We start from the raw sequence: 14,960 nt of genomic DNA on the forward strand, positions 1-14,960 counted from the left end.
AATGGAAGGAGAGTGAAAATAAGCAAACACGTGTCTTGGTTGATTCGTAGATGCCCGACGATTCATGTGGAAACGACAGTTAAGTTTTCCGTCATTACTTAGAGTTCACTTTACTCGCGAGAAGCTCAGTTGAACTGCTGTCCTACTTTTTAGCGTCGTGGCCTTTCACTTTTGCCTCTCGTGTTCGAAATCCGGTTATAGATTTTACTTACATTACTTATTTATCTATCCATATCCGTTGAAGTTTACTACACGAGTGCTGCTTATTAAGTCCGGGGATCCTAGGGTATTATATTCGAAAGTAAAATTCTGACTAGGTGCGACAATAAATGTCTTACATTTATATATTGCGTTATATATGAGTGTATGGTGTGTTCAATGGTTACAATGTTTTTAAATTCTTATCTTCTTATATTTCATTTCTGCGTCACTTCTTAATTCTTGTATTTATCTTATGGTTATCCTTGAGGAAGGTTTGGTGCGTTCACTTTGATGATACCGATCATAGAAACATTTTAAACATACAAATTGAGAACGATACGAGCATTACGCGAAAGCGTGTGTGACACTTCTTTGTGTGAATCTCACTCGGCAAAGAAACTTCTTTAACATTGCTCAAGATTTCATGTGATGGCAATAAATTAGCAGCAAATCACTCATAACAGATCATTCTCCCAAAAACAGGCACATGCTGTTGATTATTAATCGTGATACACTACGGGAATTTCACCGAAAAAATTTCAAATATTTTTTTATATCATTCACCAGACGTATAGTTAGTAGAAGAATATTTTCCACAATATTTCAGTGTACAACGGAAACATTCGTTTAGCTATCTTGTACTGACATGACAAGAAACATTCGTGTAATAAACTTTTAGCGACATGGGTAGAAAAATATATATTGTAATATAAAATACAGTAAATAAATGCAATAATCGCTTTTCGAACTCCACGGAGGAGAAAGTGGAAGGCCACGACGCTAACAACTGCAGGGCGGGGAAAATGAAAGTGGCCCGTACGACTGGATACGGTTTGGACGTAATTGTACGCATAGAACCACACCCCACCACGCGCACACCACCTGTGCGATCGCCACGTGGTCCACACCGTTTAGAGCGTAGTGCGGGCTCTATCACTGTGAGTGGAGCAGTGCAAAGGGGACGATGGTACTCACAGTGAAGCAGCGGGTATTCTTCGTGGAAAGTTATGTGGCAACAAATTCGTGAAAACGTGGCAGCTATAAGTTAAAAAACATTCCCTAACATGCCCGCATACCTGAAAATGTGGCTATACTTCACCAAAAATCTTTCACAGGCCCACCAGATCACCCCGACGCCTGTCGTAAGAGACCGGCGCACCACACAGATTATACCCGCACATCCACCCCTACCGAACGTCTGTTGTTCATGCACAGATGATCCTCAGCACCTATAGTTTTGTAAGTGGCTCTTCACTGAGATGAAAGTGAATGACTTTGATATGGATCTGTTCTTTATGTCTGATGAAGCCTGGTTTCATCTGAGTGGTTACATCAACTAACAGATTCACAAATTCTTGGTAGCGAAGAATCCGCATAACTTCCACGAAACACCAGTGCATGATCAAAAGTTGTGCAGCGGCCGCACGCTGTATTATTGGTCCCATCTTCCTTGACGTTAGATTGCGAACATTTTGAAGCCATTTTTCATTTGTGGCAGCAGTAACAGAGGAAGAACAGACCTACGGTTACTTCCAACAGGCGGGTGCAACTGTCCATACAGCCGGCCAAATCATGAAGCACATTTACAGGATCTTCACGCCTAACTGAGTTGTTAGCAGAGGTCAGTCTGCTCATGGCCCTAGCTGGCCACCCAGGTCACCTGATCTGTCAGTCTGCGACTATTTGTATGGGAACCGTCAAGTCTAAGGTGTATCGCATAACCCCCATAGTCTCCAAGAATTGCAACAGAATATTTCGGATTACACTACACTAATTCCAGCAGTCCAGCTTCGACTCGCCTTCAGCAACTTGCTGACCAGGACCCAAACGTGCCAACAGATGAATGATGGTCAGTTTCAACATGTGCTGTACTCGGGTTAGTATTGTACTTACTTTCCTCTGCTATGTTTATTTGCACCCTGGAACTCTGTTCCCAAGACCACTTTTATTTGCCCCAACCTGTAATACAAAAATGTGAAGCAGCTACGTTACGCACTGTGGCACTACTGAACTTCAATTACTTCCTCGCTAAAAGGTGCATAAAGTACCTCGAAAATTTTTTACGTTTTTCCTCAGAAACAGTCGGCTATCTACGGGTAAGCTGAGTCACACGTTCGCTCATCTTGACCCCTCTTCCATTGAGTTGTTTCTGGAAACTCTGGTTATATTTGCCGTTTTCTCCTGGTAACTGTTCTTCTACATATTCGTCATGAGTATGCTGCGGACACTCCCATCGTCCAACATCAGAACAGCCATGTTTAGAAAGCTGCACTCATACACTCTTCGTTCACAAACAATAAGGCACTCTTTCGCACCTCGACTGCCCCGCTAAATCATGAGAACTTAGTCCACAAGTGTACGGCTTACAATATTTGGAAAATCGTGTTCAGCGTACAGACAATAAGTTATCACTACGTGTTTTAATCCTCCAGGGGTGCATTCGCATGCTCTTGAATAGCAGATAGGAAGAAATGTCCAAGTCTTTTCTTAGCTAAATTGAAGTCATTAGCGGGACTAGAGCCCATGTTATACAATATTAGCGTCATGTCTCCCTAAGGGTGTCTAATGTTTTGCCAATGTGCTTGCTTTCCAACGAAACGTTAAACTACAGACCCATTTTACGAATATTTGACGCTCACTTACGGTAGGCAAGGCTCGTGAGCCATTAGCATGTCAGAGTACTAAATATGGAACAGACTAGTCAGTATGTTCTACCTCATAATCAGCATTAAGCGTTTCGTACTAGCCTACCAGACCCCTTTTGCTTAAGTTAGACATCAGGATATAGCATAATGCCACTTCTCTGAGTAACTGGTACATCAACGAGATGGTATTTAGCAGCCATAGAATATAGGAACTATGGCTATCAGTTGAGATACCATGTCAAGTTACAGAAACAATAGTTTTGTCAAAATGTCCTGTAATCAGGCTGATCCAAAAATTTTGAAATATTGATTAGTTTTCACACAAGAATGTCATCTCATTAGATTTTTTTTGCCTCAAGAGATGAAGATGAAACTTATGTCAATTGAATTGTTCTTTAATTCTATAGAATGGTATTACGTGTAGGTATCTCAGAAAAAGAGATGACCCAACATCAATTAACAACATAACGTCTCTTTTTAGCCAGTTTTGGTGCTGTGTAGCAGGTACGTCTCTTTTCACCACCCAGACATAGCAAGTAAACCTGACAGTGTTTCAATTCCCCCTTCTTCGTCCGTCCATCAATGAATTATGTTAACTGATAATGTAGCAACAATTTAATGGAAAGGGATCCAAATAATTTAGCTTCGTAGAACGAGTCTGTGTACTTATTAAGTAACACTGATATTTGCATATTGGTCAGTAGCAAAGGATGTGTGTGGGAGTGTTACGTTATGGAAGTTCGTGCTTAGGCTCTAAGCTACGATGTCTATTCATGTGAGGCACGTAGCTACATACTTTTCTACAATCGATACTCTAAAGGAATGCTGCAGAACATTTAGAATTGTTAACTTAATAACCTTTACGTCGGAAACGAAAAGAAACAAAATCAAGACGTTCAGTTGAACTGGTATTTCAGATAGAGTGACCAATAATTTTTGAAACTGTTAATAGCTTTAACGAGAACCTCATGAAGTGTCACAGAAACTTAAAGAATACATTTCGATTGCAATCATTTTAGTCCTGTATAGTTCATATATTATTATCAATGGTGCAGCTACATTTGACGTGTAGCTTCAAATACTTTACGTCCATAAACACAAGCCCTTGTTTCCTCCTTCACTTTTACTCCCTGATGAAGCAACAAGTACTTAACTTTATGAAAACTTCAAACGCTTATCAAACTGACTTTCTCAATGGTAACTTAATTTCTTATTAATCTTTTTCTGAGTCGAATCATGTTATTAAAACTGAAGACAACATTTCTCGCTCTCCGAGATGCTTTTGATATGTTTGGAAGAACTTCGTACTGAAATTCCAAATTAGAGATATTTGCCGTTGAACAAAGGGCTAATTTTCGGAGTGGTCTATTTTGGGCAGCCTAAAGGGGTGCCTGCAAATCACGAAGTATTGTTACCATTGAGATTAGTGGATTATTTTCTACTTCAGTCACTATCGAACCTTTAGTTAACTGCACTTCAATTCAGTGTACTACGTGCACTCATAACCATCAGCTTTCCTTTTGTGGAGTTCAGTACCTCTGGAATCAAGTTATTGTATGAGTACTAGGTTGCAACGAAGCGTGTGGGATGTTATGGTATGGGTGATATATTTTTGTAAACATAAATACAAACACCAATCACTGGTTATGGCTTAGCCCTCTTCGGCCTTGCCGACTGCTTCCTGCGAGGGAGCACAAGGAGCGATCCCTCCAGAACTTATTGCCGGTAAGTGAATCCTCATGATGCTGTTGTTTCATTATTCAGGCAGCTGCTTAAGTAGCGTTGCGAGGCTGAGTAGGCATCCATAGATCAGAAAAGATCGGAGGACGTATCGGGAATCAAACCACGTCCCTCCGCACCCGAGGCAGCGGCATTTACCCTTGGGTAATTTTTGAACACTACCTGTAAGTTTAAGATCCTTCTATTCCTTACGTTATTTTTTGTAGAAAGAGTCTTTAGTTTTCCAGTCCAAATTTAGTAACTTAAATAACTTTCCTTTGCCTGGGAGGCAGAAAATTACTGCGCCGCCATTTTTATCGCTTAAATCCTGCATGTGAGATTAGAAAGGGGAACCATATTCAGTAATTAAAATTTTGCGCCAGTGTGGTATAACATATATTTTGATAAAACCATATAGGTGAAATCTTGGGCCTGATTAATCAGTCCTGAAGAAACATGTTGGCACTAATAATAATAATAATACATATATTTTGATAAAACCACATAGGTGAAATCTTGGGCCTGATTAATCAGTCCTGAAGAAACATGTTAGCACTAATAATAACAATAATAACAATAAGTAACATCAAGTGATATTACTGTTAATTGAATGCTACGTAACGATTCCTAATGTTACTCCAGTAAAAATGTTTCTCGAAGCATTGTAACTGCATTGAATGTGCAGCAATAAAGTCATTTTCTCGGTTGTACTTACATAAAGGTAATCTTGGAACAGTTAATATCCGTAAGCTCCCTACAGTATGTTACGTAAACCTCTATTAGCTGTTTTATCTGTGAAAATAAGCATCACTAGATTGTTTTGGTCTTCTTGTTCTGGCAGAGGCTAGAAACGGATGTAAGAGTATTCACTGAATCGTTTTGCCAATTATAATTGGCTCCAATATATTTCAGACTTTTTAAAGTCAGTTTTCCTGTTTTCATTATATAATATTTCTGGCCGCTTCAATTAATTTGAGAGCGAATCGCTTGGGTTCGCAACGATCGAACGCCATAGGTGCTATATCGTTAGTTGTTTTATTACTAAAAAGTTGTACTGCATCTTAATTCATACTCATATTAACATTTTATAAAATAATTTCCTCTGTTAACATTAACCACGTACACGATCATTTCACTCCAAGCTTGCCGCTAATCAGCATTTACAATAGCTCTAATTGCGAATGAAAATAACTGTACTTCCCCTTTTAATGACGCCTCTGAAGTGGTATCATTTGTTTGAGACTTTATTATAATTGTATCTTGAAAACTTCATCAATGTGTATGTAAGGAATCTTTTTATTGGATATCTCGATAAGGTAAGGTATTGGCGTACTGGTTTCAAATAACACAGGAAATAAAAGATTTTAACGGAATGTGATTGTGCAAGATAGATATATCCGTAAAATTCGTTACCAACATACAACCTCATATCCAATAGCATTGCTGCTACCGCTAGTGCGGTGGTGCTATTGATGTCACATTTGTTTCTCACATTTTGTTTACGATTGTCTCCAAGTGATCAGTGGTGTGTCTGTGGCTATCTAACGTGAAGGAACCAATGAAATCTTGGATCGTAAAAATGTTGTAATACTGTAACAAAAGTATAATCATCAATGTGCCATCGTCCGTGCACATCAGGCGAAGGCAGCAATCTTCGCGAAGTTAGTGAATTGAGTCAAAACGAGAGAAATACTACTTGATGTTCCTTCGCATCTCCCGTGCCACGCCACGTCGTAATTGTGTTAACTACATTGCCATGAACGTCACCTTGGTGGATTGCAGTGAATGGATTTGAATGAGACCTCAAGAATAACATATCTAGAGTGTGAGCATTGGCATTGAGCCCAGTAAAGTGCACAAATGTTAATAATAATCAAAGTTCTACTAGACTAGAGTGACATCACTTTTTAGAGAAGCACCCCCCTATTTCCATCCGTACTTATTTGAACATTATAGAAACGTTCCAGCATCTTAGCATCTTTGCGGTGCAGTACTACGAGGGAAGAAGCGACGCGGTCTGACCAGGGCGAGGTGAGTGCGGATAAAATTATTAAACAGGCATACATTGGTTAAACATCTCTCTCTCTCTCTTTCTCTCTCTCTCTCTCTCTCTCTCTCTCTCTCTCTCACACTCACACACACACACACACACACACACACACACACACACACAAACCGCACAATGTCACACAAACAGCAGGTATGTTCACTTACATGGCGACTTTGACAGGACTTAAAATTATTGGATCAGAGGTGCCGATTGCAGCGACTGCAAAATTTGACTCAGGTGCTTGTGACATCAAAAATAGTGCGTGTTTCTGTGTATGACTGACATATAGCTCGAAGAGTCCAGTAATTCCAGTTGAAACAATAGCAGGTTGAGCGCATGCAAGGAACTTGTGGTCAAGGAAGTGGCAATAGGACAAGTGGCAATAGGACTCCCATCATACCAGACGAACAAGTGACGATCGGAGCCATTGACAACGATTGATACCCTGAGGCCACAGAAGATCTCACATCCAGTCGAAAGAGCATTACCTCCCCACTACTGACGGAAGATGGAGCATGACATCTGAAGATCGTAGCAATTCACCTTCAGCATTTGTGTGTTGCCTCTTTACAGCTTCGGCCGTATTTTGGCCGTTGCTGCTTAATAAGTAACTCAACTACTTACATCTACTTCTTGTAACCATCTTCCAGCTTCTGGATCTCTTTCTTCAGTTCCTCTGGCACTTCATCCAGACTCTGATTCTGCTTTTGAAGCCTATCATCAAACTGTTTCATGAGAGCACCCTCTAGCGAAAACGTGTTGCAGTACAAAATTAAACAATATTAAATTTCCTACAAAATAGGTCCTATTCATTTTTTTCTCTAGAACTAACGGTTTGTGCGAAGAGAGCGCGAGAATGTTGAAAACCTCGCTCGACGCGCATGCGCTGTAATTTACATTGTTTTGTAGGCCAATTTGGGGTAGCACACTGACATAGCAAGCTGAGAAGAACCGTTTGATACCGGTGACTTGTGGTCTATCAAGTCCGGAAATTATCTCAAATTGACCTAAAGAAACTATCTAATGTGCGTCGAGCGAGTTTTTCAACATTCTCGCGCTCTCTTCGCACAAACCATTAGTTCTAGAGAAATACATGACTAGGACTTTTTTGTAGGATATTTAATATATTTTAATTATGTGCTGCGACATGTTTTCGCTGGAGGGTGCGGTTTTCGAGTTATTCAAGAAAATCGTACAAAAGTGATATTAAATGTGTTCTATCCCGGAAATCATTCAGAATAGGGCATAAGTCCATATGAGGATTTTTGTTCACAATCATTAATACTTTCACCCCTCAAAGCATATACCTTTCCTTCTGACTCACCCTGTATATTGTAACTGCTTCAACTCCAAGTACCTGCCCTTTTTTCCACTGTTTATTTCACTATACTCCCTCAATGCCATTTTCATTAGTAGCATATACGCTGTTATTTCTGTCGAATTATTTGCTTTCAATACGATACAGAATTTGGTAAATAGCATCCTAATCGACGAATGACTATGCAATTATATTTAAGATTGATGTGAAGCCTAACAATGTGTTTTGGTACTTTACATATACCACAATCAAGGTGACGCGGTAATTGTTTATGTGGAGTACAAACCTATCCTTATTCTTGATGCCAGACACATTGTCAGCTTCCTTTTGGCATATTCGCCGTTGCAGCATTTTTTCAGCAGCAGATTTAATAGCGTCGTCTATGAAGAGGTGCACAGTCTTGAGCACCTTGGCCTGCTCTCTGCCCAGTTTGGACAGCTTGAATAGTGGGTTGAACAGCAGCGCCGGCTGCAACACCTGCAAAATTAAACGCACAATCTAGTCCAAAGACGAATCTTTAAAGTCTTTCTAAATACGGTAATTTGTTCCTCCATGTTTCAGTTATTTCATAAGAGATTAGTTGAACAAACTCATTTCATCGAGGAAAATGTTCTTACTCATACTGTCCAAACGTGTAAATGCTTATGAATTTCACACTTCGTTATAAGATAAATAAAAGCACTGATTATTAAACAGAGGATGTGTAAATTCATAAGGGACCAAACTGCTGAGGTCATCGGTCCCTGGACTTACACACTACTTAAACTAACCTATCCTAAGAACAGCACACACGCTCATGTCCGAGGGAGGACTCGAACCTCCGGTCGGAGGGGTCGTGCAATCCATGACACCGCGCCCTAAACCACGCGGCCACTCCGCGCGGCAAATTAGACAGATGTATGATCTTTATTATATGTTGTAACAATGTAATGAAATAAAAAAAGTTTACAAAAATATAAAGAAGCTAGGTATGTGGATCTAAGTGTGATAACCAGGTAAACGTCTTACGGACATTCATGAACTTCATTTGAGTTATCTTCAGTGGTTTCCGAGAGTAAATCACCTCACATTCTCCCAAATTTGTAACTCCGAATAAAGCGGTATGCATCCGAAATTGATCTATAGTTTTTGACAACAGTTTGTCTCTATGTGAAAAAGAGGAAAATCATTTATAAATATACGTCTTGGAACGAATGGTTTGTGAAATGTTTGTAAGCAACATGTACTCAAGATTTTACGTTGAATGTGTAACACGGTTACGATTCGGTAGTATAATTTTTAATATGTCGTCGCGACTCACAATATATGTTCAGAGTGTCTTAACCCTGTTTCAATGCATCCTGGCAATATTGGAGAGTCTATTATCATAACACTGCACAAATTGCTAGATTGTTGATAATGATTTCATAAGGCAGAAAGAATAAATATTAGGACGCAGAACCCGTCGGCCATCAAGTCATTCGGGACGAAGTGGAATTTCAAAACGGACAACAATAGCAAAAGAAGACGACCTCCTTGCTCCCAACACAGCCATAACATCATTCAAATTTGTCGATACAGGAGACTGAGGAAAACCCTTACGTGTGGCTGGACGATGATATATGCTTAGCTCCTTGCGAAAGTGAATCACGTGCCTTTTTTTTCCCAGATGTCCATGATGGGTTGCTGAAGAATCGTCTCATTAGCATTTCCTCTTGGACAAACTAAGAACTTGTGACAGAAATCATTTAGGTCACAATAAAGACTATGATTCTGTTCTCCCATTACTACAATTCCTATAGCCCAAATGATTCTGGTTTACCATTGCAACATTTCCTGGAGTGCACTTAGACATGGAGAACGCTTGTTATGTGTCATTACGAAGCCAGCGGAAAATTGTTCCTGTCAGAGCTCAAAGAAGGCGATTATATTCCTGTTTATTAAAAGACTCTGACAGAAAAGTAGAATACCAGCTGCTTCATTCACGGTTAAAAATTTTCCCAAAAATTTTGCAATGCGAAGGTATTCACGGTCTTTTTAGCCAGCCACACACCTCTCACACCCACAGGCTCATCTAAATGTGTTACGTGCACCCATCCACTCTCACTTGTCGAATATCACTCACTAATTCAAACCAATTCATTGTCGTTATCTCTTTGTGTCCCTCTATCTCTGCCCCAGTCTCACAGCCACACTCTCCTTCACTCTGCGTTAATAATACTGTCTCCTTTCACTCTCACTGTCTCCATCTTGCTCTCCCTTACTGCTACCAACCCCACTGCTACTGTCTTTTCTCACTGTCAATATTTCTGTCTCCCTCGCTGTCTGTCTCTTATTATCTCTGAATCTCCCTCAATACCACTTTCTTCCACTCTTTATTCCTGTCTCACTGACATTGTCTCTTTTTTCCTAGCACTCTTCAGTCACTATCAACTGTGTCCAACTGCCATTGTGTGCCTCTCCTTCTCTCACACTGCATTGTCTACTTCGCTCTTTCAACACCACAGCCACTGTCTACTACCTTCAAGCGATAAATTCCTTTCTGTCTCTTACTCATAGCCGCTGTCTCCTTCTCTCTGAGCATCAGAGAGTGCCAAAATAATTGGGCAAATTTTTTAAGGTTGTGAGGAAGGTAGAATGAGCCATCTGGTACCACATTTTTAAGTCAGTCTTTTAATAAACAGGTGCATATTCCCCTTTTTGTGCTCATACCCACTCGTTCCCTTCTTCAGCCTCCTGTGGCAGACATGTCACTCATATGAAAATAAGTTAATGCGTCACTAAAATTTTGATAGTTTACTAATCTGCAACTGAAATAACGCAAAATAACCTAGTTTTAAATTACACAAGCATAAAAATTTTGCTTCAGTGCTATAACAAAATTAGTTTCCCAGAACTCTTCAGACGATAATGGAGGCACTTTAGAGCATATTTCTGTGTGATACGTCAGTTCATAAACTGTGTTTCACCTCACACAGGCTTTGAAATGCATATTTTACGTGTAGAAGCAGGATAGCTTTGAAAATCTATACCTCTGAACGGATAAAGATATCAACAAAATTATCAGCGTTATTTGATATCGGAATATGTTATAAACTTCAGCCATTTGCTGCTCAAAGCCCTCTTGGAATCCTTGGCTCGATCTTGGTACTCAAAACAAATATTTTCGGGTTTTTAAGGAACCACCTGTGAACTAAATGTTGCCTAAAATTCCCCTAAGGTGCACCGTAGACCCCATGTAATGCAAAATGAACCAACCGATTTGCTCCATTAACGTAAGCTGGAGGAGGTATGGAAGATGTAATATTCAAACTTCGACCTTATACTGTCGGGTAGTTAGCAAGACACCTTCCCTTCAGTTGGGTATGGATGTGCACGCTAGCCCAAGGGCTACTCCCCGTGGAACGGTACAAGGAACCCCCCCTACCCTCTCTCCGCCTTTTCTTTCCATGCGGCGTTGTGGAATATATTAGGTCGCATGCATACCGATCTTAATAAATGGTCGGTGTTCGGCATATGTAATTTAATATCAGTAGCAGTGTTGGCATGGTATCTTAACACGTCTTTACACATGCAACTGCCAAACAAACCACCTTCGAAGACATGTTACTATCGCATTACCTAATTTTCTTTAAATGGACGGTCGTTTTCAGAGCGTTTAATTTTATTTGATATTATCCTCTTTTGGTAAGAGTAATAGCAGGAAACTAATATATGTCACTGGTTTTCGGTGTCAGATCGTTGACACCGTGTTTGCACTCACTCTGGAGTGCAGGGAGTGGATGACCTTCGTGTAGTCCCGGAAAAACTTGTCACCCTCCTCCGTGCCGGCGATTTGGAGGCCGAAGACAGAGCCGGCGGTCATGTCCAGCGTGCAGACGGCCAGCCGGCGCATGCTCTCCTTGTGGCTAGCCACCCCTTCCGCCCACAGCTGGCATAGCCCACCCACCAGCTTGTCCGCGGCGCGCTGCATTGACGCGTACTGCTGCTGCAACCACTGCGCGTTGTACACGCGGCTCATCAACCTGCGCAGACAAGACAGGACCGTAGGTCAAGGCACACCGTTGCAGGCTGCGTTGCACCACTCAGCGTCCACAAATATCAACAGCAACTGAGGAATACGACAGACCTCCCATGGCAACATAACACTTACTTGTTGTTGCTGTAACTGACCTCAATCTGAAGACCTCTTAGTTGCAGCACCACTCGTTAGACTAACCCGGAAAAGTCTGTTCATCTGTTTCAGCGTGAATGTACATGAACTTTTTCACTATGATCAGTTTGTTTCTTTCATTTCCATGAAATACCTTTTCATTAGTTACGTGACCTACCCATCTACCCTTGACCAGATTTCTGAAACATCACATTTCAACAACTTCCACCTCCATCTTGCTCGAAATGCTTATTGTACACGTTTCAGATCATATGTAAGTATACATCCTAGTCGTACAGGGTGATTCAGCTGCCCCCACCACTGTCGTTTTATGCAGCACACATAGTTATATCTCGGCTTCATGAACCGTGCGCGAGATTTCTAAATTCAGTCACTCTCTAGGCTTAAGCTATGAAACCTACAGAATAAATTAACAAGAACTTATTCTAGGATATTTAATGTAGTTAAAAATTTTAAATTGGAAACGTTTCCGCTCTAGACCGTAGTTTTCGAGTTCTTCAAGTAGAACGTAGAATAGTGACCTTGAAAAGTGCTCCACGTACACACTCAGACCCCACCGGTTAGGATTTCTAGCATGTTGTTCATGGTACGGACTCCTTTTTTTCTCTTTTGCTTTTTTTTTTTTAGTCATCAGTCTTCTGACTGGTTTGATGCAGCCCGCTACGAATTCCTCTCCTGTGCCAACCTCTTCATGACAGAGTAGCACTTGCAACCTACGTTCTCAGTCATTTGCAGGACTTATCCCAATCTCTGCCTCTACAGTTCTGCCCTCTACACCTCCCTCTAGTACCATGGAAGTCATTCCCTGATGTCTTAACAGATTTCCTGTCATCCTGTTCCTTCTCATTGTCAGTGTTTTCCACATACTCCTTTGTTCTTCGATTTAGCACAGAAACTCCTCATTCCTTATTGTATCAGTCCACCTAATTTTGTACATTCGTCTGTAGCACCACATCCCAAATGGTTCGATTCTCTTCTGTTCCGATTGTCCCACAATCGGTGTTTCACTGCCATACTATGATATGCTCCAAACGTACTATCACAGAAATCTGTTCTTCAAATTAAGGACCTTGTTTGATGCCAGGAGACTCCTCTTCGGCAGGAATGCCAGTATTGCCAGTGCTCGTGTGGTTTTGATGTCCTCCATGCTTCGTCCGTCATTGGTTATTTTGCTGCTTACTTGGCAGAGTGCCTTAACTTCATCTACTTCGTGATCATGAGTCCAGATGTTAAGTTTCTCGCTGTTTCATTTCTGCTGTTTCTCATTTCTTTCGTCTTTCTTCGATTTACTCTCAGTCTATATCCTGTACTCAGTAGAATGTTCTTTCCACCCTGCAGATCATATAATTGCTCTTCAATTTCAGTCAGGATAGCAATATGATTAGCGAATCGTATCATTGAAATTCTTTCACCTTGAATTTTAATTCCACTCCTGGAATTTTTTTTTATTTCCATCACAGCTTCTCCGGTGTACAGATTGAACAGATGGAATGCAAGACACCCCAATCTTACACCCTTTTTAATCCGAGAACTTCGGCCATTCTTATTATTCTCTGTTGGCTCTTGTACGTATTGTATATTACCCCTGTCTCCCTAAAACTTACCGCTATTTCTCTCAGAATTTCGATCAATTTTATTTTCCATTTTTCTGTATATTATTCCTGTCAGCAACTTGGATGCATGAGCTGTTAAACTGACTGTGTGGTAATTCTCACACTTGGCAGCTCTTCCAGGCTTCAGAATTGGGTGGATTATGTTTTTCCGAAAATCATATGGTAAGTCGCCAGGCTCATACATTCTACACTCCAACGTCAATAGTCGTTTTGTTGCCACTTCCCTCCATGATTTTACAAATTCTGGTGGAATGTTGTGTATCCCTTCTGCCTTATCTGACCTTAACTCCTCCAAAGCTCGCTTAAAATATGATTCTAATATCGGATCCCCTATCTCTTATAGATCGACTCCAATTTCTTTTTCTATCACATCCAACAAATCTTCCCCTCATACGGGTCTTCAATGTACCCTTTCCGCCTATCCGCTCTCTACTGTGAAATTAACAGTGGAATTCCCGTTGCACTTTTAATTTCAGCGAAGATTGTTTTAACTTTCCTATATGCTGAGTTAGTCTTTCCGATAGTCATTTCGATTTCATTGCATTTTTCATCATGCCATTTCGTCTTAGGATCCCTGTACTTAATATCTGTTTATTCCTCAGCGACTTGTATTTCTGTGTTCATGAATTTCCCTAAACATTTTTATACTTCCTTGTTGCATCGATCGACTGAAGTATTTCTTCTGTTAACCATGGTTTCTTCCCAGTTACCATCTTTGTACCTCTATTTCTCATTCCGATTTATGTGATGGCCCTTTTTAGCGATCTCTATTCCTCTTCAATTGTATCGCCTACTGAGATATTCCTTTGTGCAGTAACTGTAGCCTCAGAGAACTTCAAGCGTATCCCGTCATTCCTTAGCACTTCCGTATCACACTTCTTTGCGTATTGATTCTTCCTGCCTAATCTCTTAAATTTCTGCCTACTCTTCGTCACTGTAACATTGTGGTCTGGGTCTATATATGCTACTGGCTACGCCTTACAATCCAGTATCTGATTTCATTATCTCTGTCAGACCATGACGTTATCTAACTAAAATCTTCCCGCATCACCCGCCGTTAACCAAGAAACCTCCTCCTCTTGTGATTCTTTCTCTTCTCTCTTTCCTTGTCTCAAGCCCACATTCTCCTGTAACCTTTTCTTCCTCTCTTTCTCCTACAACTGCATTCCAATCCCTCATGACTATGAGATTTTCATATCCCTTTACGTATTATATTCCCCTTTCAATATCCTCATCTAATTTCTCTACCTCTTCAACTTCA

General features: G+C 40.6%; 1 protein-coding gene across 1 annotated transcript in view; it reads right to left on the minus strand.

Annotated features, from left to right (window-relative positions):
- The window catches only part of LOC126088341 (cytochrome P450 4V2-like), a 120,844-nt gene that overhangs the window by 27,049 nt on the left and 78,835 nt on the right, over positions 1-14,960 (minus strand). The window contains exons 3-4 of the mRNA XM_049906476.1: positions 11,676-11,937; positions 8,220-8,410 (exon numbers count right to left, since the gene is read on the minus strand). Of these exons, the coding sequence (XP_049762433.1) occupies positions 8,220-8,410; positions 11,676-11,937 (453 nt within the window). The remainder of the gene's footprint in view (positions 1-8,219; positions 8,411-11,675; positions 11,938-14,960) is intronic.

This window comes from Schistocerca cancellata, chromosome 6 (assembly GCF_023864275.1).
Source record: "Schistocerca cancellata isolate TAMUIC-IGC-003103 chromosome 6, iqSchCanc2.1, whole genome shotgun sequence".
NCBI classification, from domain to species: Eukaryota; Metazoa; Arthropoda; class Insecta; order Orthoptera; family Acrididae; genus Schistocerca; species Schistocerca cancellata.